The 25,522-nt window shown below is 52.8% G+C and overlaps 1 protein-coding gene across 1 annotated transcript; it reads right to left on the reverse strand.

The window, feature by feature from the left end:
* Positions 1–464: 464 nt before the first annotated feature.
* Positions 465–12,763, reverse strand: NEURL3 (neuralized E3 ubiquitin protein ligase 3). Its single transcript, XM_045005068.1, is given in 5 exon segments — positions 465–648; positions 651–917; positions 1,724–1,798; positions 3,153–3,653; positions 12,594–12,763. Coding segments are annotated over 5 exon segments (915 nt in total). The 5' UTR covers positions 12,622–12,763; the 3' UTR covers positions 465–604.
* Positions 12,764–25,522: the final 12,759 nt, after the last annotated feature.

Raw genomic sequence — 25,522 nt, forward strand, 5'->3', positions numbered from 1 at the left:
CACGGGCAGGAGATGAACTGGGCAGACTAATTCTGGCTCCCATGAAAATTTCCCTGCCTCCTCACTCCATTCTCCCTTCTGACTGGCATGTCCCTGCTCTCCCCAGGGAACAGTGTCCACCCCGCTCCAGGGGCGACAGGGGGCAGAGAAAAGGCTTGGTGGGGCCAGGAGGGCCTGTTCCCAGAGACAGGCCGGAGCAGTGGAGTTCAGCCCTAAATCTGAGTCCCACACAGTGCTGCTGGGGTCTGGAGCTGGGCTGTGGTTTGGGCTCCCTGCGTCTGAACCCCCGTTCCTGGCATGGACAGAAGGCTAGAGATTTCTCAGGGGCTATTCCCCAGAATACATGAGAAACAACAGAAAAAGGGAGCCTCCTGATTTTGGCTCATCACCTTCCTTGTTTCTACTGGGCTGAGCCCCTCGTCATGGTGGCTGCCCCCCGGCTCCCGTGCTCTGTGCGAATTGCTGTGTTATGAACAGCCCGGCCAGGGAGAGTATTAGAGAGTCATCACCTGTGCAAGGTGCAGAGAGTGACGGGGGAGAAGGCATGGCCAAGACCCCCACAGCAAGGGGAGCCAGCAGCAGGGTTGTGCTGGGGGGAGGAGCTCTATCCTTCACTGGGGCAGGTTTCAGAAACCCCCCCGCCCCCGCTTCCATCCATCCGCCTGGACATGGTTGGTTCCCAACAGGCAGACGTGTTCCAGGAGCTGGAGCTCCCGGGATGACCTGGACGACGTCCTGTATCTTCTCCCGACAGAAGGGGCAAGGCTGGTTTTTGTGGAACACCTCCTGGGCACAACAGTGGCAGAGAGTGGCGTGGCCGCAGGGCTGCAGCAGAGCATTGGCCTCGTGTGAGCAGCAAATGACGCACTCCTCCGCATCGCCTCCCAGGAGAGAGCTGTAATCTCTGCATGCCGGCGCTGCAGAGACAGGAGCATGGCGTTAAAGGGTCAGGCGAGGCATCTTCCCCTGCTGGGCTAATGTCCTGTCCTATCCCACCCCTTCCAGCCCTGGAGAGCTCCTGGGCACTAGTGAGCTAGGACCAGAGAGATTTCCCCTCCATCTTGGAATGACACCCCCACACACAACCACTGCAACAGTGGTCTGGTAACCAGTTTGTAGACACACCCTCAGCTGACCCAGTGACACAGCCTGTCCGAGGGCTGTCCCCTTCGCTTCCAACCCTGCGCCTGGGGCTGTGGTTAACAATCCCTGGCTGCTCAGGTGACCCTCAGTGGTTAGTGGAGGTGAGGGAGCCTGTCTCTGCTGGGACTTCCAGAACGGACAGATGGGCAGCGCTTCCACACCGCCAGAGCTCCTAGGGCTACAAGGGTCTTCTGTCCAGGAAGGCTGACCACAGGCCAGGCACAGCACCCAGTGATGAGATCCTGGGATAACTGGACCATTGGGCTGATCCAGTCTGGGCGTTCTCATGTATGGCGGGACATGGCCCGTCCTGGGTCGGCTCCATGTCCCAAGAGGAAATGGAGCAGAAGGAGCCGGTGGTCAGTGTTGTGTATTTGGTTGTCATGGTTTTGTTGCTATGGCAACTGAGTTAGATTATTATGGGTTAGCTCAACCGGTTTCAACCGGCTGAGGAGCTCTCTGTATATATGTAAATAAAATGGAGGTTTTGGTTAGCTGCCTGCTCTCTGGCCTCAAGTGATTGCTTCCTACACCGGCTGCCCCAAGGATATAACAGTCAGAGCCACCTTCAGCCACTGACCATGAGGCCTGGCAGGATACGACGGCCTGGGGGCTGGGGCGGGATCACAGATGCCTCCACTGGGCCTTGTGGGATCTAGAAGAGGAAAACACAGAGTCCAGGATTAGCCTCAACGAATATAAACCCCTCTCAACAGACCCCAGAGGGAATGAGTCTGCTCACTCCAGGCTGCTCACTCCAGGGGGCCAGAGTCCACCCTGCAACAGCCCCCTGAGCAGCCGGGCCAGGCCCTCAAGGGCAGGTGTCTGTGCCGAGCCCCGGAGGGTCAGGAAATCGGATCGCATCTCCCAGGGAGATCAGCATTCCTGCAATGTGGGAATCCCCACCCTCTCCTCACACCCACCCTCTCCCTGCCCCCCGAGACCCACACCATGGGCAGAGACAGGAAATGGGCTGGGATTAGCCAAGGGCACAAGGGGGGGGCAGGGGCTCAGGGGCAGCTGGTCACATAGATCCTTCGGCCTCCTCTGAAATCCCCCCCAGCCAGGGTGTGGGGCAGTGTGGGCAGCCCCCGCAGTTAGTGGGGTTTGAGGTGGGGCAGCCCCGCCCCCCGCAGTCAGGGGTGTGTGAGGTGGGGCAGTGAGGGCAGCCCCCGCAGTCAGGGGTGTGTGAGGTGGGGCGGTAAGGGCAGCCCCCGCAGTCAGGGGTGTGTGAGGTGGGGAGGTAAGGGCAGCCCCCGCAGTCAGGGGGGTGTGAGGTGGGGCGGTGAGGGCAGCCCCCGCAGTCAGGGGGGTGTGAGGTGGGGCGGTGAGGGCAGCCCCCGCAGTCAGGGGGGTGTGAGGTGGGGCGGTGAGGGCAACCCCCGCAGTCAGGGGTGTGTGAGGTGGGGCGGTGAGGGCAGCCCCCGCAGTCAGGGGGGTGTGAGGTGGGGCGGTGAGGGCAGCCCCCGCAGTCAGGGGGTGTGAGGTGGGGTGGTGAGGGCAGCCCCCGCAGTCAGGGGGGTGTGAGGTGGGGAGGTGAGGGCAGCCCCCGCAGTCAGGGGGGTGTGAGGAGGGGTGGTGAGGGCAGCCCCCGCAGTCAGGGGGGTGTGAGGTGGGGCGGTGAGGGCAGCCCCCGCAGTCAGGGGGGTGTGAGGAGGGGTGGTGAGGGCAGCCCCCGCAGTCAGGGGGGTGTGAGGTGGGGCAGTGAGGGCAGCCCCCACAGTCAGTGGGGTGTGAGGTGGGGCAGTGAGGGCAGGGCATTCTGCCTCTCTATGCCCACACTCCAAAGGGTAGCTGTGCCTTGCAGAGCTCCCCCTGTCTGAGCCAAGCAGGGCAGCCAGTCAGCGCCATGTCTGTCATCCCCTGGCTTCTCTCCCTGTGCTGCCTTCAATCCCACCCCGTGTGGGGTGGCCCCTGCAGCCCAGGCAGGAGGGAACGAAAGATCTCCCCAGATGTGCTGTGTGGACTGTGAGCCCAAGCATCAGTCCCCGGATCTGCTGCATGCTCACCCAGAATCTGAACCGCCTTGGTCTGTCCATAGACATCAATGATGGCCCAGAGATGGCCATTCACGGGGACGCCCTTCAGCAGGGGCAAATTCCAGGCCTCTTGCTGGCTGCGGAAGAAAACTCTGCCTCTGTGGTCCACCCAGAACGTGAGGATGGTGCCTTCCTCTATGCACTGGTCTGGCAGGACTGCAGCCCAGGTTTTCCCCTGCATGACCAGGTGGGGGCATGCAAATGGAGGGAGGTGACGAGGGTCCATCTTGGAGGGGTCCATGGAGGTGAAGCCCACCCTCAGCCCCCCATGCCAACGGGCCTCCTTCTTCAAGATCTTCAGCATCACCTTCTCGTGGAGCTGGATGGGCCGGTTGGTGAAGACGATGCCATCATGGAAGCTGCTGGCCCGCTCAGCCATATGGTGGAACTCATCCAGGAGGACCTGGGAGCCATGGGTGAAGGGGTGGAAGAAGAGGGCCTGGGAAGCGTCCCCGTCACTATTCTCCACGCCTGTGTGAGACACAGGAGGAAGGAATGAGCTAGTGATGCTCCGTACAGCTGCTAGATGTTCTGTGCCCAGTCCTGCCAGGCCAAGCATCTGCAGCCCCATCTAACCAGTGCACTCCGCCCCCTGCCACAGGCCCTCCAGGGTTGGGGGGCAGAGCGCTGGAGACTAGGCTCCAGTGTGACACCATGGCCCCCCACTGACTGCCGTGGGGTTACTCCACAGCTATGCCCATGCAGCGTTTGCAATGTAGGGGTCACAGCCACCTTGCCCTTCCCATAGTGTTAAATGGAAGGGGGTTCTGGCGAGATGGGGGAAGGGTCTTTGTCTGGGAGAGGCTGAGAACCCCTGAGAGCAGACCCCTCCCCCCTTATCTGTAGAGACCAGCCTCCTCCCTGCGCTGCTCTGCCTCTGAACCACAGGGCACGTATCTTGCTCCCACCATCAAGTTCAGGGTGGACTTGGGCCCATCTTCCTGTAGGGACTACACCCCTCTTGAACCTCAGGGACTACACCCCTCTTGAACCCACTCCCCATGTTCCTCCCCTCGCAGCCTTCTTCGCATTGATGCACCAGGGATCCCTCAGCATGCCATGAAAGCAACACCATCTCCTGAGCACATCAGTTCAGTCCTTCCGTTCCTCATGCTGATACCTCGTCTCCCTTAGCCCTACCCTGGAAGGGCCCGGTCTCCTGGGTTGAGAGGAGAATTCAATCTCCTAGGCTGGAATTCCCCTCCCCTGGGGAATTCCCTGTGTTGATCTGATCCTTTCCCCAGGCTGTTTATCCCAAGGAAGGAAAGCCCATCTCCCTGCTGTGCACTATCTCTCTAGGCCAGCTGCAGCTGCGATCCTTGTTCCTCCTTGGCCAGGAGTCCTCTCTCTTGAGTCATAGATACTAATCATGTTGAGAGGAAAAACAACCGTGGGGCTTATCTGAATTCACTGTGGATTTTACTTCAAGTCAGAAAGAAAGTGAAAGGTTCTGAGCCGGGCAATGAGAGATCTGGGTTACCAGGAGCACTGGGGCACTGTCAGGGTCATTCACCCGGAGAAGTTTAACTGTCTCACTGGGGAGGGTTATTAGGGGCTTGGTCTTATATAGGCAACTATGACCTCTCCTCCCCCGTGTCCAGATTTATCACCCTTGCTGTCTGGCCAATCATGGGAAGCAGCAGCTAATCACAACCCCAGAATATATCTGCAGCCTGGTCTTGTGACTCCACTGGCTCCTGAACAGCCAGCTGGCACACAAGCTATGTAAACAAATGCGGTTTCCTCCCCAGGTACTACGCTGCCGGGAAGAGGCATTTGAGCAGCTAGAAAGCTGTTATTGCTACACCTACATTACAGCCCATGGCGGCAAAACTTACATCACCCAGGGGTTTGAATAAACCACCCCCCTGAGCGACTTCTGTTACACCGACCCAAGCGCTCGTGTGCACAGCGCTATGTCGGTGGGGGAGCGTCTCCTCCCGCCAAATACGTCCTGCCGCTCGCTGGGGCTGGAGGGGTTAAGCTGATGGGAGAGCTCTCTCCTGTTGGCCTGGGTACAGCTGTGCCACTGTAAACTCAAGGGTAGTCAGAGCCTTAGGCTGGGGTTTTCAAAGGCCTAAGGGAGTCAGGCACCAAAACCCCGTTGGCTGTCAGTGGGAGCTGGGCCTTCTGAAGATCCCAGCCTTAGACACGATGGTGACGGGCGCTAAAGCGAACTGTAGCTAGACAAGCAGCCAAACGGTCTGTGATTTTTCCTGCTTCCCCACCTCCTAAAGATTCTGGCCCGTGCCCGAGTGAAAGAGCCCTCTAGCCCTGTGGCTCTCAACTGGAGGCTCAGTGGGCCATGAGCAGGTTTGGGGGTTTGTCACGGAGTCCCCGGGCGATGCTCTGGAACTGCTCCCCACCAAGCCAGTAATGGACTTTGGGGAGCCTCCTCTCTCTTCGAGCAGACTGTCTCCAGGGCAAGAAGCTCACACGGCTTCACCTCCTGGGTCTCTCCTTGGAGCATTCAGTATCCTCTGCCCCGCCCTGCGCTTCCCACAGCGAGTCCGCCCTGGCGGGGTCCTGGGGAAGCCAGAGGGTCCTGCACCCCCACTTCACAGTCAGACGTGACTCTCAGCCAGCCAGTAAAACAGAGATTTATTAGATGACAGGAACACGTCTAAACCAGAGCTTGTAGGTACAGAGAACCGGACCCCTCGACCGGTGTTTGGAGAAAACATTAAGAACGTTCCCACTTTCATCATAGCAGCTCTGCAGAAAAGGACCTGGGGATTACAGTGGACGAGAAGCTGGATATGAGTCAAGGTGTGCCCTCGTTGCCAAGAAGGCTAACGGCATATTGGGCTGCATTAGTAGGAGCATTGCCAGCAGATCGAGGGAAGTGATTATTCCCCTCTGTTCGGCTCTGGTGAGGCCACATCTGGAGTACTGTGTCCAGTTTTGGGCCCTCCACTACAGAAAGGATGTGGACAAATTGGAGAGAGTCCAGCAGAGGGCAATGAAAATGATTAGGGGGCTGGGACACATGACTTATGAGGAGAGGCTGAGGGAACTGGGATTGTTTAGTCTGCAGAAGAAAAGAGTCAGGGGGGATTTGATAGCTGCTTTCAACTACCTGAAGGGGGGTTCCAAAGAGGATGGAGCTCAGCTGTTCTCAGTGGTGGCAGATGACAGAACAAGGAGCAATGGTCTCAAGTTGCAGTGGGGGAGGTCTAGGTTGGATATTAGGAAAAACTATTTCACTAGGAGGGTGGTGAAGCACTGGAATGGGTTACCAAGGGAGGTGGTGGAATCTCCTTCCTTAGAGGTTTGTAAGGTCAGGCTTGACAAAGCCCTGGCTGGGATGATTTAGTTGGGGATTGATCCTGCTTTGAGCAGGGGGTTGGACTAGATACCTCCTGAGCACCCCCTTCCAACCCTGCTATTCTATTATTATAGATGTGTGTGTGTGTGTAGCTGTATAACTATCCATTTAATACAGCTGTTAAACCACTGGCTATGCAGTAAAACAGCTGTTGTAGCATGGCTGGGGGGGGGCATGGAGTTTTTATGGCATGTTGCAGCGGGGAGCCTCTGAACCCCTGTTCTAGAGGGAACACGTCTCCTAGCCCCACCTTGCTCCAGCACCGGAGCCTGGCCTGGACTAGGCTGTGCTAGCAGGGTTGAGAGGGGAATGTAGTCTGTCTAGTGATTCCTTCTGGGGAGCAGGGAAGAGGAGAATGCAGAAGAGTGAAACAGAGTGAGGGAAAGAGAGCGAGCCAGGGCTTTATGCTCTGGCCTGACATTCTCCTCCCAACCCAGGGCACAAGTGAAATTAGTTTGGTACCTAAATGACCCCCCTTAAACAAGCACTGAAGACCCTATTTGTGTCATAAAAGCACCACCCAGTGTGGCCATCCTTCTGGTCTCGGATTGGTCAGCACACAGGGGCATGAGCAGAACGGGCTGCAGATCAGGAGAGAGAGGGGGAATCGCTCTGTCATGAGTGCAAGTTCTCTGCGGTAGGGAAAGGCTCATTCCTCAACATGCCAGATCCTCAGCTGGTGTAAATCGGTGCCACTCCATCCATGTCGCATTGTGCAAAAAGGACCTCGTGATTTAGGAGCCATTTTCAGAAGGGACTTGGACAATTATGCCCCTAAGTCCCATTGACTTTCAATGAAATTTAGGCTCCTAAGGGCCAAATTTGTAACCACGTTTAGGCGCCTAATATGCAAATAGGTGACTCGTGAGATTTTCAGAAACTCCTGGGCTCCCATCCCATATGAATTTCAATGGGAGCCAGGTGCTTTGCGAATCCCTGCAGGCGCCAAACTGCATCTATAGGGGCCCTAAACCCCTTTGAAAATCTGACCGTAATTGACTCCATTGCTTTTGAAAATGGGACCTACTCTCCTGCATCATTTAAAAATGTTATCCATAGACCACAGCAACTGAAGCTACAATTTACCCCAGGTGCAGATCTGGCCCATGTCATGTCTGTACAGCGCACAGCATAATGGGACCCCTTTGATTAGGGGCATGAGGTGCTGCTGTAACATAGCTACTGATGCTAGAGTAGCTCTCAGCGGTCTGGCTGCAACGCCCAGCTCCCACCTGGCCAGTGTGAAATCTGTCAAATCAAAAGGCTTCCATGCCATTTCTGCCAATTCTCTCTGCACGTAGCGAGGCCAAGGCCCTGGGGCTTTTCCAAGGAAAGGCTGCCTTCGCTCACATGCAGAGAATGCCTGTTCAGCCAGATTTCAGGGTTCCTCCTGGCTTCACCCGCTCAGGCGACAGTGTGTTCCTAACAGTTTGTTCAGGGTGCCTGGACAGCTGGTTGCTCATCTCCTTCCCCCAGTCTGGGCCCAGACTCCCTGCTCCGCTGCACAGTGAACCCCTCCCCTCCCCCAGGAATGACTCCTGACTTACACCTTAGAGCAGGATCAGGCCCCTTGGCTTCACACGTGCAACCTCCTAGGTTTGCCCCAGGCTCCTTGGGCACACCCGCCTGGAAGCCCCCTCCTCCCTTCCCGTCAGATTCCTCCTTCACCAACCCACCTCCCTCGGCTGGTCTCCACACCACCGATCATTGTGCTCCCTCCCCGAGCTGTTGCCTGTGTTCGTACTGGGTCTGAGTAACTGTAAACTCCTTGGGGCAGTGGCCTGCCCTCCCTGATTGTTTGCTTAGGCCTAGGCATTGCTACTCTCACAGGCGGGAAAGCCTGGCCCGAGGCCCCGTTGTGCCAGGTGCTGCGCAGGCACAGAACAGAGACAGCCCCTCCTGAAGGCACTTACAGGCTCTGCAGACCTACAGTATGCTCCCTGGGGGCTCTCTCTCTCTCTTTCCTCACCAGATCCTGTCCTGGCACCAGTTGGGGGGAGCTCCCATTGAACTCAATGTCCGTGGGCACCTGGCACTGGCCACTGTCGGAAGACAGGATACTGGGTAGATGGATCTTTGGTCTGACCCAGTACGGCTATTCTTATGTTCTTATGCCCAAGACCCTAGCTAACAGGACCTAGTGCCTGTCACCTTTCAGACTGGCTCACTCCAGGTCCTGGTGGTACAATTGGCATTGCCCCAGGGCTGGGCAATGAGTGCTGTGCCCTGTCCATGCTGGCTAGCAGTGCTGTGAATGGGAGACAAAACTCGGAGCAGAATGTGGCCTGGATTATAACCACTATTCCTGTCACTCCTTCGCTACAGCCGCTCACAAAGCCGTATCTGAGACTGCTACATCAACAACAGATATAGTATGTAGTGCTGGGAAAGTCCGTGATAACATGATTTATGGCACCGCTACTGTTCCAGGTAGATTAGCTATTGCTGGAGATAAGTAACGTGAGCTCAAGCCGAGGACAAACACAGTGGGTCTATTCTTACATGAGTTCCACCAACGGCCCGCAGCTGGAATGTTGTGGAGACTGGGCGGGTCTTGGAATGACAATTTTTCATTTCAGAAGGTGGAGAAAGCCATGATGGGAGGGTGGTCCAGATTTGATTTTGACAAATAGGGAGGAACTGGTAGAGAATTTGAAAGTGGAAGGCAGCTTGGGTGAAAGTGATCATGAAATGGTAGAGTTCATAATTCTAGGGGTATGTCTATCGGGGATCGATTTATCGCATGTAGTGTAGACGTGATAAATTGATCCCCGATTGCTCTCCCGTCGACTGCTGAACTCCAGCAGTGCGAGCGGCGGAAGCAAAGTCGACGGGGGAGCCGCGGCCGTAGATCCCTCACCACGAGGATGCGAAGTAAGTAATTTTAATTTGATCTAAGATACGTCGACTTCAGCTACGCTATTCTTGTAGCTGAAGCTGCGTATCTTAGATCGATTTCCGCCCCCCCTCCCCCCCCAGTGTAGACCAGGCCTAAGGAATGGTAGGAGGGAGAACAGCACAATACAGATAATGGATTTCAAGAAGGCAGACTTCAGCAAACTCAGGGAGTTGGTAGGCAAGATCACATGGGTAGCAAGTCTAAGGGGGAAAACAGTTCAAGAGAGCTGGCAGTTTTTCAAAGGGACATTGTTAAGGGCACAAAAGCAAACTGTCCCACTGGGTAGGAACGATAGGAAGTATGGCAAGAGATCACCCTGCCTTACCAGGAGCTCTTCAATTATCTGAAACTCAAAAAAGAGTCTTACAAAAAGTAGAAACAAGATCAAAGTACAAAGGAGGAATATAAACAAACAACACAACCATGTAGGGACAAAATTAGAAAGTCGGCAGCACAAAACAAGATTAAACTAGCTAGAGACATAAAGCGTAACAAGAAAACATTCTACAAATACATTAGAAGCAAGAGAAAGACCAAGGACAGAGTGGGCCCGTTACTCAATGAGGGGGGGAAACAATAACAGAAAATGTGGACGTGGCAGATGTGCTAAATGACTTTTTGGTTTCAGTTTTCACCAAGAAGGTTAATAGTGGCTGGACGTCTAACACAGTGAATGCCAGTGACAATGAGGTAGGATCTGAAGCTAAAATAGGGAAAGAACAAGTTAAAAATTACTTAGACAAGTTAGATGTCTTCAAGTCAAGAGGGCCTGATTAAATACACCCTAGAATACTCAAAGCAGAGGCAGAATATGATTTTGTGGGGCCCTGGGCCAGAGCAAGTGAGGGCCCCTCCTGACCCCTTCCACCTGCAGCACCTCTGGCCTCCCCCGCCACTCCTGCCAGGGAGCAGGGTCAGGACGAAGGGGCTTGTTCTGCTCCACCTGCCTAGCACTGTTGCCAGGGATCAGGGCAAGCCCCAGTGCTCTGACCCCGCTCCCTGGCAGGAGCGCCGGGCAAGCAGGCAGAGCAGGTTGGGACGCAGGGGTGCCCATTTTTCTGGGGTCACCCAATTGGCCAGGTCCCTGGGCATGGGCCCCACTGGCCCAGTGGCTAATCTGCCACTGACTCAAGGAGCTGACAGAGGAGGTATCAGCCATTAGTGATTATCTTTGAAAAGTCATGGAAGTCGGGAGAGATTCCAGAGGGCTGGAAAATGGCAAACGTAGTGCCCATCTATAAAAAGGGGAATAAGGACAACCCAGGGAATTACAGATCAGCCAACTTAATTTCAGATAATGGAGCAAATAATTAGGCAATCCATTTGCAAACACCTAGAAGATAATAAGGTGATAAGTAACAGTCAGCAAAGATTTGTCAAGAACAAATTGTGTCAAACCAACCTGATTGCTTTCTTTGACAGGGTACCAAGCCTTGTGGGTGGGCAGGGAAGTGGGAGATGTGATACATCTTGACTTTAGTAAGGCTTTTGATATTGCCTTGCATGACCTTCTCATAAACAAACTAGGGAAATGCAATCTAGATGGAGCTACTATAAGGTGGGTGCAAAACTGGTTGGAAAACCGTTCCTGGAGAGCAGTTATCAGTGGTTCACAGAAAAACTGGAAGGGGATAACAAGGGGTCCCACAGGGATCAGTTCTGGGTCTGGTTCTGTTCAATATCTTCATCAGCGATTTAGATAATGGCATAGAGAGCATGCTTGTAAAGTTTGCAGACAATACCGAGCTGGGAGGGGTTGCAAGTGCTTTGGAGAATAGGATTATAATGAAAAATGATCTGGACAAACTGGAGAAATGGGCTGAAGTAAATAGGATGAAATTCATTAAGGACAAATGCAAAGTACTCCACTTGGGAAGGAAGATGGTGAAAAATTGTTTTTCTTAACCTCTGAGGCTAGGAAAAGAAGCAATGGGCTTAAACTGCAGCAAAGGAGGTTTAGGTTGGACATTAGGAAAAACTTCCTAACTGTCACAGTGGTTAAGCACTGGACTAAATTGCCCAGGGAGGTTTTGGAATCTCCATCACTGGAGGTTTTTAAGAGCACGTTAGACAAACACCTGTCAGGAATGGTCTAGATAATATTTAGTTCTGCCACAAGTGAAGGGGACTGGCCTAGATGACCTCTTGAGGTCTCTGCCAGCCCCATGATTCTAGGATTCTGTTTAAACCAGCTTACAGTGCTCTGGGAAGGTGAGTCATGGCTTCCCAGCATTACTTTCCACTCCCATCCTTACGGTGAGCTACTTGTCTTGGGTATCACTGTGCCCTCATCACCACAGGCGCTCAGCACCACACAGTCTGTGACACAGTCTTACACATGCCTGGGTGGCAGGGCAATGAGCCACAGCAACTCCTACGTAATCTTCAGCGCCAGCCCCTGCTCCTGGAGCTAAAGTAGTGGCTCCGCGAGCTGTAAGGAAAGGCAGGTGAGGGATGCTTTGCTGGTTCTAGCCTGGCCCCTAGACCAGCTTCTGCTCTGCCACAGACTCCAAGGGTGAGTCCCTTAGGGCTTGACTACCCAGTACACTGGTCCACCCCAGAGGGGGTCAATTCTGGCTGGTGCCAGCTCGCTGCTTGCTAACTGGCTTGTGTGGCGCCTGCTGCACACCCTGAAAGTTCTCTAGTGTGTGTCACTCCAGCCCTGCAAACAGTGCTCTGTTAGCCTGCACAAGGGCACCAGCAGTGTCCACACAGGCCAGTCACACACGCACTCGAATGTACAGCCCTGTGGTACGGACTAATGCAGTGGGCAGGCAAACCTTTTGTCTCCCTGTGCTTGGTCCCTGCTCCAGCAGTAGAGCTAACCCCACAAGAGAGGATACCTGGGAGGTGCCCAGTTCCTATGGTACTGGGGAGAAGATAAAGCCCATCTACAAGTAGCACCTGGCAGGCTGGGGCAGCCCCAGGATGTGACATGACCAGGGTGTATCACACGGCCATGCTCCACAGCTCTATCCTTCCGCTGAGACAGGGCTGAACTCGGATCCCAAATGCTGGCATTTAGCTCAAGAGCCAAGCTGCAATCCACACCTTCGGCATTTCACCCATCGCTTTCCATCCCCCACCTGCCAGTGCAGGTGCTGCTTTGCTGTACCGCAGGCAACTGCATCCCTCTCCCCCGGGTGACAGGACCACGCAGTGTGTCAGGATCGTTCCCTCTTACCTGGCTGCTGGCTTGAACTGCTCCCCATTGCAGGCTGGGTGAGGCTTCTCTTCACAACCTCAGGCAGCCCTGAAAGTCTGCTTCTGTCCTTTCACCTCAAGAGGGATCAGGAGCTCCAGCTGTGCAGTGCCGGCCCCCATGCCAGCCAGACTCATTTTTATAGCAGCTCTGTTTGGTGATCAGGTTGCACCCCCAGCAAGTAAACAACTGACACTCCCATTGTCACATGGTATGACTGTGCTTTGAGAATTTCCAATATTCATTTTAAACTGAACACCAGCTGGCTTCGTGCCTGGAGCTGTCGGATGCCCAGTGGAGGAATAGTAGGGATTTTCCTGCCTCCAGCTGTGCTTCCACGGCTGGGAGCTGCTCCAGGTACTTCCCCCTAGAAATGCAGGCAGCCTCGGAGATCAGGCTCTGAACTGGGGTGGTGCTCTGGAGCTTCCGGTGTCCATGTGCTGCATGCAGGGGCACCACTGGGCACTTCTGGAGCCGACAGAAAAGCCCCATAGCCTCCAGTCCATGGAATAATCCCTGTGATTTGGGGGGGGGGCTCTGCTCCTGCCTCTTTCCAGACAAACAAACTATTCAGAGACCACGCAGCGTTTCTTTACAGAGTCTGTTCCCACCCCCTGTACCCACTGCACAGCAGCTTTAACAGTAGCCTGGGGCTCTAGGACCCCGAGAGGCAGAAGAGTCCCAGACCTGAGTCCCATGAGCCCGATCAGCTGGCACAGACCAGCCACAGCTGTCTAATTGCAATGCAGACGCACCCTAAGCCCTCCTGAGCCCCCAGAGGAGAGACCTCCTCTGGCCTTGACTCTACCAGCCTACAGCTTCTTCACTTCCTCTCTTCCCGCTTCCTGCCTGTGCCTTGTTCCTTGGTGTTAACAAGGTTATTAGCTTTTAACTCGCTCCAGCCTGTCTTCAGTCTCTCAGCGGGGCCCAGTTCCCATAGTCCAGTGTGCGAAGTGTCCCATAGTCCAGAGTGCTGGATCAGCTGCTGCCCAGCCCCCGGTCACAAGCCCCAAGACACACCTCTTGGGTCTGGGACACTGCCATTGACTCAGGACAGAACGGCAGTGCATTGGGAAGAGATGATGTATCACGACTGTGTAGAAACTAGGGCTGTCGATTAATTGCAGTTAACTCACGTGGTTAGCTCAAAAAAACGAATCGTGATTAACCACAGTGTTAATTGCACTGTTAAACAATAGAATGCCACTTCAAATGTATTAAATACTTTGGATGTTTTTCCTACATTTTCATATATATTATATTCTGTGTTGTAATTGAAATCAATTACAAATATTTGCACTGTAAAAGATAAACCAAAGAAATAGTATGTTTCAATTCACCTCATACAAGTACAGTAGTACAATCTCTTTGCCGTGAAAGTACAATTTACAAATGTAGATTTTTTTTTGTTATGTAACTGCACTCAAAAACAAAACAATGTAAAACTTCAGAGCCTAAAAGTCCACTCAGTCCTACTTCTTGTTCAGCCAATCACTAAGACAAACTAGTCTGTTTACATTTACAGGAGATAATGCTGCCCTCTTCTTATTTATGTCACCTGAAAGTGAGAACAGGCGTTCACATGTCACTTTTGTAGCGAGCATTGCAAGGTATTTACATGCCAGATATGCTAAACATTTGTATGCCCCTTCATGCTTCGACCATCATTCCAGAGGACATGTTTCCATGCTGATGAAGCTCATTAAAAAAAAAAGCGTTAATTAAATTTGTGACGGAACTCCTTGGGGAAGAATTGTATGTCCCCTGCTCTGCCATATATTTCATGTTACAGCAGTTTCAGATGATGACCCAGCACATGTTCATTTTAAGAACACTTTCACTGCAGATTTCACAAAATTCAAAGAAGGTACCAATGTGAGATTTCTAAAGATAGCTTCGGCACTCGACCCACGGTTTAAGAATCTGAAGTGCCTTCCAAAATCTGAGAGGCTTTCAGAAGTCTTAAAAGAACAACATTCCAATGCAGAAACTACAGAACCCAAACCAACAAAAAAGAAAATCAGCTGTCTACTGGTGGCATCTGACTCAGATAATGAAAATGAACATGCGTCGGTCCGCACTACTTGGGAGATAGGAAGCAGCAGAACCCATTATTGAGCAGAATCGTCATCAGCATGGACACATGTCCCCTGGAATGGTGACTGAAGCAGGAAGCCTTCCCTTCAATCCCTTTCACTTTCCCAGGGGTTTTTCTTCCTCAGACTGTGGTGATTCAGGTGGGGGGAATTCGTTCCTTTATTTCCCAAGGCCAGAGTTTTCTTTTCAGTTTCAAGGGGTTTCAACATTTTGCCATTAACTTTAATGGCCCATCTCTTATCTTTTCCTGAGCTGTACAGTGCTGAGTGCTTAGATCTAGTCTCGCCTGGTTGGGGACGCAGCCCCTCCCTGCCTGGCTGTGAGATGGAGCTAAATATTGCAGGACAAATTACGAGCACAGTTTTAGATCTACACAAATACATAAATTCATAACCACAATCTAAATATGACAGCTCTGCCAATGGCTGCTTGGTGAACTTGCGTTTCTTCGCTCATACTGCCTTTTCTGCTGCTTTATTCATCTTAAAAGTCTGAGCGTCTGGAAGTTAAGAACATGGCATAGAGGGACGGGGGAGAATTACTTTGCCATAGAAAGACTGTTATGCCATTATGTGGCTAATCAAACAATTAAGGCCCTTGCTCTTTGTGATGATGTGGTTCTGGCGGGACCCGACTGAGAGTGGCAATTCAGGACCAATTGCTCAAACAGGGCAGTCACAGCCCTAGGCTAGGGTTTTTCCACCTCTAAGGCAAACCAAACCAGCCAGACAAGAAGGACTTCGATTTCACCCCACTGGCTAACCACAAGTCACACAAGCAAGTCTCCCAGTATCACCACCAGTGCCACTCGTCCTGGGGATGAATAGTCATGAAAACCAACACCCCAGTAAAAGAAAACGGTTCTCTCAATCCCAAAGAATCAAGCCCCAGACCCAGGTCAATATACACATCAGATCTTACCCACAAATCATGCTGTTGCCAATCCTTTAGAATCTAACATCTAAAGGTTTATTCATAAAGGGAAAATGGTAGAGTTGAGAGCTAGAATTGGTTAAATGGAATCAATTCCATACAGTAATAGCAAAGTTCTTAGTTCAGGCTTGTAGCAGTGATGGAGTAAACTGCAGGTTTAAATCAAGTCTCTGGAGAACATCTCCCGCTGGGATGGGTCATCAGTCCTTTGTGCAGAGCTTCAGTTTGTAGCAAAGTCCCTCCAGAGGTAAGAAGCAGGATTGAAGACAAGATGGAGATGAGGCATTAGCCTAATATAGGCTTTTCCAGGTGTAAGAACCTCTTTGTTCTTACTGTGGAAAATTACAGCAAAATGGAGTCTGGAGTCACATGGGGAAGTCCCTGCACACCCTGCTGAGTTACAAGGCGTGTCTGCCTTCTCTCCATGGGTCAATTGTGTAGCTGATGGTCCTTAATGGGCCATCAAGCAGGCTAGGCAGAGCTAACACCAACTAGTCTGCAGTGTCACCCAGAAGCACAGCACAAATACAAAATACAGACAGTATAGAGCCAATACTTATAACTTCAACTACAAAATGATACATACATATAGACACCATAATCAACCAGTAACCCATAACCTGGTCTTAGACACCTTATATGATCCCCTTTACCTAAGATTTGGTGCCACTACAGGACCTTGGTTGCAAACCATGTTCTATATGTGCCAGTTTATATCAATAATGTCACACTCTTAAACAGGAAATTCAGTGTACTATCTGACCACTTCCCATTCATTTGATTTCACAGAACTAAGGGCACCAATTCCAAATGCTCCAAGAACGTGGCATGGAAATTACGCGTGTTAAAGGGAAAGAAAATATAGTAGCAGATGCCTGGTCCAGGAAAGAGGGTTCTGGCTCACTGCCTATGGTCATGCAGGATTTTAAGAGGGACTCTGGGAGCCCCTCTGCTATGGACTGGGATGTAGGTGGTCTGGCCCAGGAGTCAGGTCTGGTGGCAGAGCAGGTGTCCCGGTTGGGGAACAAAGCCGTGCGTCAGCACCAGAGCCAACTGCCAGTTACCAGAGCCGGGGTCAAGCCAGAGTCGGAGATCGAAGCCGAGGTTCGGAGCCGAGGTCAGATGCCAAATGCCAGGGTCAAGTCGGAGTCAGAAGTCAAGTTGGAGCCAGGACTGATAACTGAGGGTGGAACTGAGGAAAGGAGCTGGAGGAGAGGCAAGGATCGGGCATGGAGCAGGAGCACAATGGGAACAGGGTTGAGGCAGGAGCAGTGAATCCAGAACCGGTGCGGGTGCAGGAGGCAGATACAAGCAGGATCCAATGCAGTGTAGCTGGACCAATCAGTGGAACTGGGTGATCCTCCAATCATGGCTCCTGTGGGTGGTGCCTTGGCTGAGACTGTAGTCCTAATGACTTCTCAGCAGAGATTGGGTGGAGGCCAGGATGTGGCAGTTGTGTGGGCACACCCAGCTGTGGGTTCAAGGCCCGGATCATCACATTACCCCACTCCCTAGGGCAGCAATAGGTGTGGGTTCTCATGAAAGGTTTTTACAAGTCTGGGAGCAGGAACATTTTCAGCAAGCTCCCAGGATCACTCCTTAGCCCCATAATCCTCCAACCAAATACCACAACTTACCCCGCTTTGTTTTAGAATTGAAAATTTTGTGGCCTATATACTCATCATAGTCCTGAAGGTGCTCAGGTGTGGGGATGGCTGGGTCCAGTGGGGAAAGGGTTGGCCACATATGGCTTCAATAGGGACACATGAAATACCAGGTGGATTCTGAGAGAACAAGGCAGGTGGAGTTCAAAAGCGACAGGATTGATCTGTTGGCAGATTCGATATGGGCTGAAGAATTGGTGATCAAGTTTACAGGGTGGTCTGTTAGTATGGAGATGCTTTGCTGAGAGCCATACTTTCTGGCCTACAGAACATCAGGACCTTTCTGTTGTTGTTGGTCCACGTACCGCTTGTAGTCCTGTTTTGCTTCCTCCAGGTGAGTCATTAGCTCCCCCTGGGTATGATGGATCAATTGTACCCATTCCAAAACGGCTGGGTTAGGGGAGGGTGTGGGCAGTTCAGGGTGAGATCAGAGGTAGAAGATGTAGTTCACCAAAAAAAAAAAAGGCTTTGTCCTGTAGAGAAGTGTTCAGTGTTATTATATCAGAACTCTGCATAGAGTAACAGCGAAGACCAGTCATTCTGACAGTAGTAGCACCAGAATACTGCTCCAGGACTTTGTTCAATCTTTCTCTCTGGCCATGTGTTTGGGGATGCCAAGCTGAAGAAAGGGCAGGAGTGGCCTCCCAACAATTGGAGGGCCTCCCTCCAGAAGTGAGAAATGAACTGAGCAGCATGGTCAGAAACAATGGGCTCAGAGAGTCCATGGAGGCGGATGACCTGGTTTACCCACAGTGGGCAGTCTCCTCGGAGGAAGGTAACTGGGTGCAGGGCACGAAGTGGGCCATCTTCATGAAGTGACTGATGATAGTTAAGATGGTTGGATACGATGAAGTCTAGTGAGATGGATGCCCAGGGACTGGGTGGAGTTTCCAGAGGTTGGAGGAGCCCACAGGGTTTGCTGTGTGGCACTTTAATGTGGGTGCATACGTCACAGGAGGTTACATATACCTGCGTGGTAGCATGCATGAAAGGCCACCAAAAGAAAGAGGAGGCCAGGCCCTGGGTTTTGGAATAGCCGAAATGCCCTGCCAGGGAGGATCCTTGGCACATCCACAGAGCCATCACATGGGGACAGCTGGGGGGAACATATGTATGTCCCTCACAAGGGTCAATCCATCTCAGACCTCATGCACTTCCTGATTGATGGCTTCATGATCGCCCAGGGGAGAGCCTGGGGCAGAGGCTGAGTGGATTAGGTTCAGCAGGTCCAGGTGCGTTGTCACACCAAGAAAGTTATGGGATTTGAGAATGTAGGTCTCTTGGTTGGGTCTCTTCCAAACAGCATAGTCCTCCGCTTTTTGGGATAGAGTGTCTGCTCTGCCGCTGCTAGCACCCAGATGATAGGAGATTGTAAAATTGAAATAGGAGAAAAACAGGGCCCAGTGGAGCAGTCTCTGATTGAGGGCTTTGGCCTTTCATAACTATTCCAAGTTCTTAAGGGCCATGTATACTTGGACTGGGTGTTGGGCCCCTTCGGTAGTGCCACCACTCCTCGAAGCTGGCTTGCTGGGCAGAAGTTCCTTGTATAGGATTTCATACTATTGATAAGTGGGAATGAGCTTTTTAGAATAAAAGGCACATGCCTGGGTGGCGGGTATGGCAGGCCAGGGGAGGCTAAGCCTGCACAAACAGCCAGGCATGGCCCCACCCACGCTCTGCCCTGAGGCCCCCTCCTGCTTCCTGCTCTTCCCCCATGGCCCAGCCCAGGCTGCTCCTCTTCCCTCTCTCGCTCAGCCTCTCCCTCAAAGCGGGCGGGGGCTTGGGCTGGGGTGGGCCAGCCAGCAGCCCAGGACTTGGGGCAGCTGGGGCTTATGCTTGGGCCAGCCGGCCGAGATTGGGGCCCACCGGTACTCAGACTGGTCGGCGCTTTGGGGCTGGGGCAGCCGGGGTGGCCTGGGGCCAGCGACCAGGGCCAGCTGGTGGGCCAGTACTCAGGCTGGCTGAGACAGGGCTCCTTCGGCCACAGTGGGGGGCTCGGCCAGGGGAGGGGGGTGAAAGGGATGGGAGAGGTACTATCCTCCCTGAAGGGGGGCTTCATGCACTGCCCACGGGCACACGGATGCCTCTGGGAGACCACTGCTACAACTGCCACATTGGAGACATTTATTTCTACAGTGAAGGCTCGTGTGGCAGCAGGATGGAGGAGTATGGAGGGAGCTGTAAATGCAAGTTTTAGGTGCTCAAAGGCACGTTGGACTTCCAGAGTCCTGCTGAACTGGGGGTGCTTATGGAGAATAAGGGGTGAGAGAATTCTGCCTGAGAACTCAGAGATGACCTGGCGGTAGAAATTGGTGAAGCCCAGAAAATGCTGACGTTTGTGGATGTTCCCGGTGGCTGCCCAATCGCAGACCGCCTTCATCATTTCTGGATCTTGATCCCTTCCAGAGACAGACTGAAGCCAGGAAGTCAGTGGAAACTCAGTCGAAGGCACACTTTTCCAATTGGGCCTACAACCCATGTTGTCAAAGCCTCTCTGGGACAGCTCGAACATGAGTTGTGTGCTGTTTGGGATTGTCTGAAAAACTAAGTATATCATCACAGGTACACAACTTTGTATTGCTCTAGGATGTCCTGAAACACATCATTAATGCGGTGCTGCAATGCCGAACGTTCCCAGTGGCCGAAAGGCGGTCTTCCACTCAGCTCTGGCCCTAACGCGCACAAGGGCATGTGCTCCCCGAAGATCTAGCTTTGTGACTATCCGAGCAGCGCCTTGGTCCAACAGGTCTGGGATTAGGGGCAGCGGGTGCCGCTTTCTAGCTGTGATCTGGTTCAATGGCCAGTAGTCTACACAGAGACAGAGGCTGACGTCTTTCCAGGGCCCAGTAGGGGAAGTGGATTTTCTGGCCAAATTCTCCTGGAGGCATGTGCATACAGTAGCTAGCGCGGGTGCAGCCATGGCATAAAGCCAGCTGGACGGGATGTTGCCCCCAGCTATAAGACCATAGAAGCATCATAGTCTCATGGGGAAGTACGGACTCTGCTTTTCTCTTTTCAAATACATCAGCGAAATCACTGTATTTGGTGGGGAGTTGGATCCTCGACTATCCCTGTTGTGCCAATCGTTACCTGCTGTGGGGCTTGGGTTTCTTCCAGCTGTTCCGCATCCATCAGAGGCCAGCAGTGCTGTTGGCAGAACCCCGAGGGAAAAGAGAGCCGTCACTCCTGCCAGTGAACGAGGGGGTTGTGAGGGGTGGGCAGGAAATACCCAGAATCGGGGGAAATGAGGCTAGGACGGGCACTTGGAGTTGTGGCCCCAGCTGGCAGGATCCGATGCTTGTCCCCATCAGGGCTTGTCTTTGGGACTCAGGGTTATGGCTTGCCATTGTGCCCAGCTAAGACCAGGACTGGGCTGGCTTGTTCTCCAGAACCCTTTGGCTCAGCCTTCGGGCCAGGCAGGTGGAGACGAAGGGGCCCAGCTTGCCACAATAGAAGCAAACACCGACATGTCATAAACTATCAGGGTTGGAAGGGACCTCAGGAGGTCATCTAGACCAACCCCCTACTCAAAGCAGGACCAACCCCAACTAAATCATCCCAGTCAGGGCTTTGCCAAGCCTGACCTTAAAAACCTCTAAGGATGGAGGTTCCACCACCTCTCTAGGGAACCCATTCCAGTGCTTCACCACCCTCCTAGTGAAATAGTGTTTCCGAATATCCAACCTAGACCTCCCCCACTGCAACTTGAGACCATTTCTCCTTGTTCTGTCATCTGCCATCACTGAGAATAGCCGACCTCCATCCTCTTTGGAACCCCCCTTCAGGTAGTTGAAAGCAGCTATCAAATCCCCCCTCACTCTTCTCTCCTGCAGACTAAACAATCCCAGTTCCCTCTGCCTCTCCTCATAAGTTGTGTGTCACCACCTGTCTTTTCCTTTCAGGGCTGAGTTGCCAGAAGGCTGAGTCTATCTGCATCTACTTGGCATAAAAATCCCTTATCTCTGCTCCAAGGACACCACAGGGCAAATATTTAACAAAAATATTGAAATAAGGCTAGGACAACTGCCAAACAGTATTTGCCTTCAGGTGACAGAGGCAAAGTCCAGGAGCCACTTCCGGCAATCCAAAGACAGAAAGGAAGCATGTGACTTCTCAGAGCATTGTTTGAGGATCAGCATTGTTTGGAGCAAGCAGGCAGTTAGCTGGGTGGCCTCTATACAAGCCACACACCTCCTGGGGGTGGTGTCGGTCCCAGCTAGTGGGCCCGAGACCACTTAGAGAGAGTTAAATGAGTCTGCGCTACAGCCTTAGCACACAGCCAGGTGGGTTGTAGCTCATGCTGTAGAGGCTCATGCCCTGAGGTCCCAGGTTTGATCCCACCTGCTGATGATGGGGGTCTGTCAATGTTATGTGAGCAGATGTCTGTGATTTTGTCTGATGGCTACTCCCCTGACCTGTGGGACTAGGGCTGGATTAACTCTCCTGTAGGCCCAGGACTATTAGATGGGGTGGGTAGTGGGCTCAGGGATGGGGGTGTTGGGGTGGGGGCACAAATGGGGCTGGGGTGCAGGAAAGTGTGTGGGGTGCAGACTCCAGCTGGGAGGCACTTACCTTGGGTGGCTCCATGTTGGCAGAGCTGAAGCAGGATCTCTGCTCCCTGAGGTGGTGGTGGGCACGTCCAGCCCCTAGGCAGAGAAGCCAGGCTGCTCTGCACATTGCATGATGCCTGTGCCACAGGCACCATCCCTACAGCTCCCATTGGCTGGGTACTGGGGGTAGGGGCAGTGCACAGAGATTCCCTGAACACACCTCACCTAGGGGCTCTTCGGCAAGCCAGTGCTTGCAGCTCCAGCCCTGGGTGGGTGCGCCAAGGCTTGGGGACCAGTGTCTGGAATGGAACAGGGAGACTTGCCCTGGGCCAGATGAAAAGAAGCAGCTGGCCTGAGGGCCTGCGGGGCCCCCCTTAGCCAAAGGTTCTTGGTTGCAGCCTCTGCATTAATCCGACCCTGCCTGGGACACTGCATCCAATGGCCCTGCTGCTCCCTGACCCTTCAGACATTGTAGCTGGTTCACTTCTGCAGATATAGAACATTTGCAAATTTCAGACACATGTTTTTTGGTGTCCTGCCCCCCCATGCAGTTAGGTGTTCACTCTTCCAGGCCATTGGGCTGGTCAATCCAGGTTGAGGGGTCTAGAATGGCCCCGCACATTCCCAATTTGGTCTTGCACGGAGTACAAACGTACAATCCAGCAGCAGGGAAGGCTGGACAAGGACTAGGTGGGGACCTGTTCTAGGCAGAGACTCTTCCCTGCTGCTGGGACCCCTTCCTTCCAGATCCCTTCAGCTGAAAGCTCCCTGTTTGGCCCTTAATATTCCCCCCAAACCCAGCCTGCCCCACAACATTATCCCCCTAGAACCTGACCCCTTTCCTACACACATCCACTTGGCAGCCTTTGCTAGGAGAAAGTGAAACTAACCCAGCACTGGCTTGGCTCACTGTGGGTTTGGCCCTTATCCCACATCCAGCAAAGCGAGTTTCCTATTTGCTTTCACTTCTACTAGGACTCCCTGGAGTTCAGCCCAGCCCTGTTCATTGCTCCCCCCTCCCTTTCGCTTCTTTGTTAGTGCACCGACACTCATTTCTGGGAAATGCTCCATTTCTTTTAACAGAGGCTTCCACAACTGCTGGATTTCAGTCCCCTCTGCAAAGTCAGGACACAGAGCCAGGGACATGGGCGGGGACAACGCCATACATGGAATACACATGGGGCAAGAGCCTCTTCCCTCCTGCCCTGCTCACCTCAACAGGAATGTTGTTATTGCCAAAGATTATAAGAAGCAAGAAGTATCACTCATCACAAATTCTCTTTATCTCTTCCCATGGACACCCATCCCCATCCACCCCCTCTATCTATCTATCCCCATCCACCCCATTATCTATCTATCCCCATCCACCCCATCTATCTAGCTATCTATCCTCATCCACTCCCTCTATCTACCCCATCCACCCCATTATCTATCTATCCCCATCCACCCCATCTATCTAGCTATCTATCCTCATCCACTATATCTATCCCCATCCACTCCCTCACTCTATCTATCCCCATCCACTCCATCTATCTACCCCATCCACCCCATAATCTATCTATCCCATCCACCCCCTCGCTCTATCTATCTATCCCCATCCACCCCATTATCTATCTATCTATCTATTTACCCCATCCACCCCATTATCTATCTATCTATCTATCCCCATCTGCCCTATTATCTACTATCTATCCCCATCCACCCCATTATCTATCTATCTATCCCCATCTACCCCTTCGCTCTATCTATCTATCTATCCCCATCCACTCCCTCTATCTATCTATCTATCCCCATCCACCCCCTCGTTCGATCTATCTATCCCCATCCACCCCCTCGTTCGATCTATCTATCTATCTAATCTATCACTATACACTCACTCACTTACTCTCTCATCCAAACAACACCAATAACAACAACAAGGGGCTTCTCCACAAAGGGAAATTGCCCAGTCTAGCTGTAGCAGAACCCAGCCTTCCACTAGAGCTGTGCCAGTATAACTCCCCCTTGCTTACACTCCAGGCCGGAATATAAGTGACTTTGTTCTAGTCCAGTGGTTTCAATTTTTTTCATTTGCAGATGGGACACATGGGGCTGCAGTGGGGGAGGGGGGTCACATAGACTGGGGTTCAGAAGGGCTAGTGGAGGGAACAGACTGGGGATGCAGGGCCACATGGAGATGGGTTGGGGGTGGCTGAGTGGGGGTGCAGTGACACATGGGGATGTGGGGAGGGGGTGAATAAGGATGGGGAGGGGGTGTAGGAACACATGGGGATGGGGGCAAGGGATGGCTGAGTGGCAGTGCAGGGACACATGGGGACAGGGGCAGATGTGCCTGACTGAATGGGAGAGGCTGGGGTCAGCCAGGGTCTGCATGGGGGAGGCTCCCCAGCTCCCTAACAACCCCCCCCCCTCAAAAAAAAAACTCTGTTCCATACTTTCCCCCCTCCAGCCCCCAACCCTTTCACTCCCAGGCTCCCATCCAGCAATTAATTCCCTCTCCCTCAGCTCCTATATTACCCCGACTCCCCCCAAGCCTTTGCATTGCTTTTGAGGGGGGGAGGGATAGCTCAGGGGTTTGAGCCTTGGCCTGCTAAACCCAGGGTTATGAACTCAATCCTTGAGGGGGCCATTTAGGGATCTGGGGCAAAAATCTGCCTGGGGTTTGGCCCTGCTTTGAGCAGGGGGTTGGACTAGGTGACCTCCTGAGGTCCCTTCCAACCCTGAAATTCTATGAGGGGTGCAGGAAGTACATTCCTGTGTTGTAGTGTAAATGAATTATTACTCAGAGTTAGATATTAATATGCCTAGTAAGGAATCTATTTTTCAAAACACATTTCCTGATTTTTTTGATGTCTGTACTGTTACAGAAATACTTGCTGACAGGTATTTTCAAATAAATGACCAAAATAATTGAAACTGGTGTGATTATATTACATAAGAACATAAGAACGGCCATACTGATTCAGACCAAAGGTCCATCCAGCCCAGTTTCCTGTCTTCCGACAGTGGCCTATGCCAGGTGCCCCAGAGGCAATGAACAGAACAGGGAATCATCAAGTGAACCATCCCCTGTCGCCCATTCCCAGCTTCTGGCAAACAGAGGCCAGTGACACCATCCCCAGAGATGTCCCTACCCATATGCAAAGTACGCAGCTGTGTAGAGCACCAGGAAATTTGGGGCACCACATTTGCTGGTGCCCTATGCATCTGCATGCTGCTCCAGCCCCTGCTCTGCCTCTCACTCATTGCCCCGCCCCTGCTCTGCCCCAGCCCTGCCCCCACTCCACCCCATCCCCTGAGGACAGCAGCAGGGGTTGGGCCTGCCCTGCACTCACCAGGTGGTAGGAAGTGGAGTGACTCGGCCCCAACCCCCTCCACTCTGCTGGCTCATGCTGGTGGGTGGTTTACCCCCTGTCCCCCAAGCCTGCTCCTGCCCCCCCGTGGAGGCCTGGGAACAGCCCCCCTCCCCTGTGGAGGCCTGGGGACAGCCCTCCCACCCTGCGTAGGGCTGTCAAAATGGCTAGAGACACCATCCCTGCCCATCCTGGCTAATAGCCTTTGATGGACCTATCCTCCATGAACTTATCTAGTGCTTTTTTCAACCCTGTTATAGACTTGGCCTTCACCACATCCTCTGGCAGGGAGTTAAAGGTAATAATTGGAGATA

Source organism: Mauremys mutica, chromosome 2, assembly GCF_020497125.1.
Source record: "Mauremys mutica isolate MM-2020 ecotype Southern chromosome 2, ASM2049712v1, whole genome shotgun sequence".
Taxonomy (NCBI): domain Eukaryota; kingdom Metazoa; phylum Chordata; order Testudines; family Geoemydidae; genus Mauremys; species Mauremys mutica.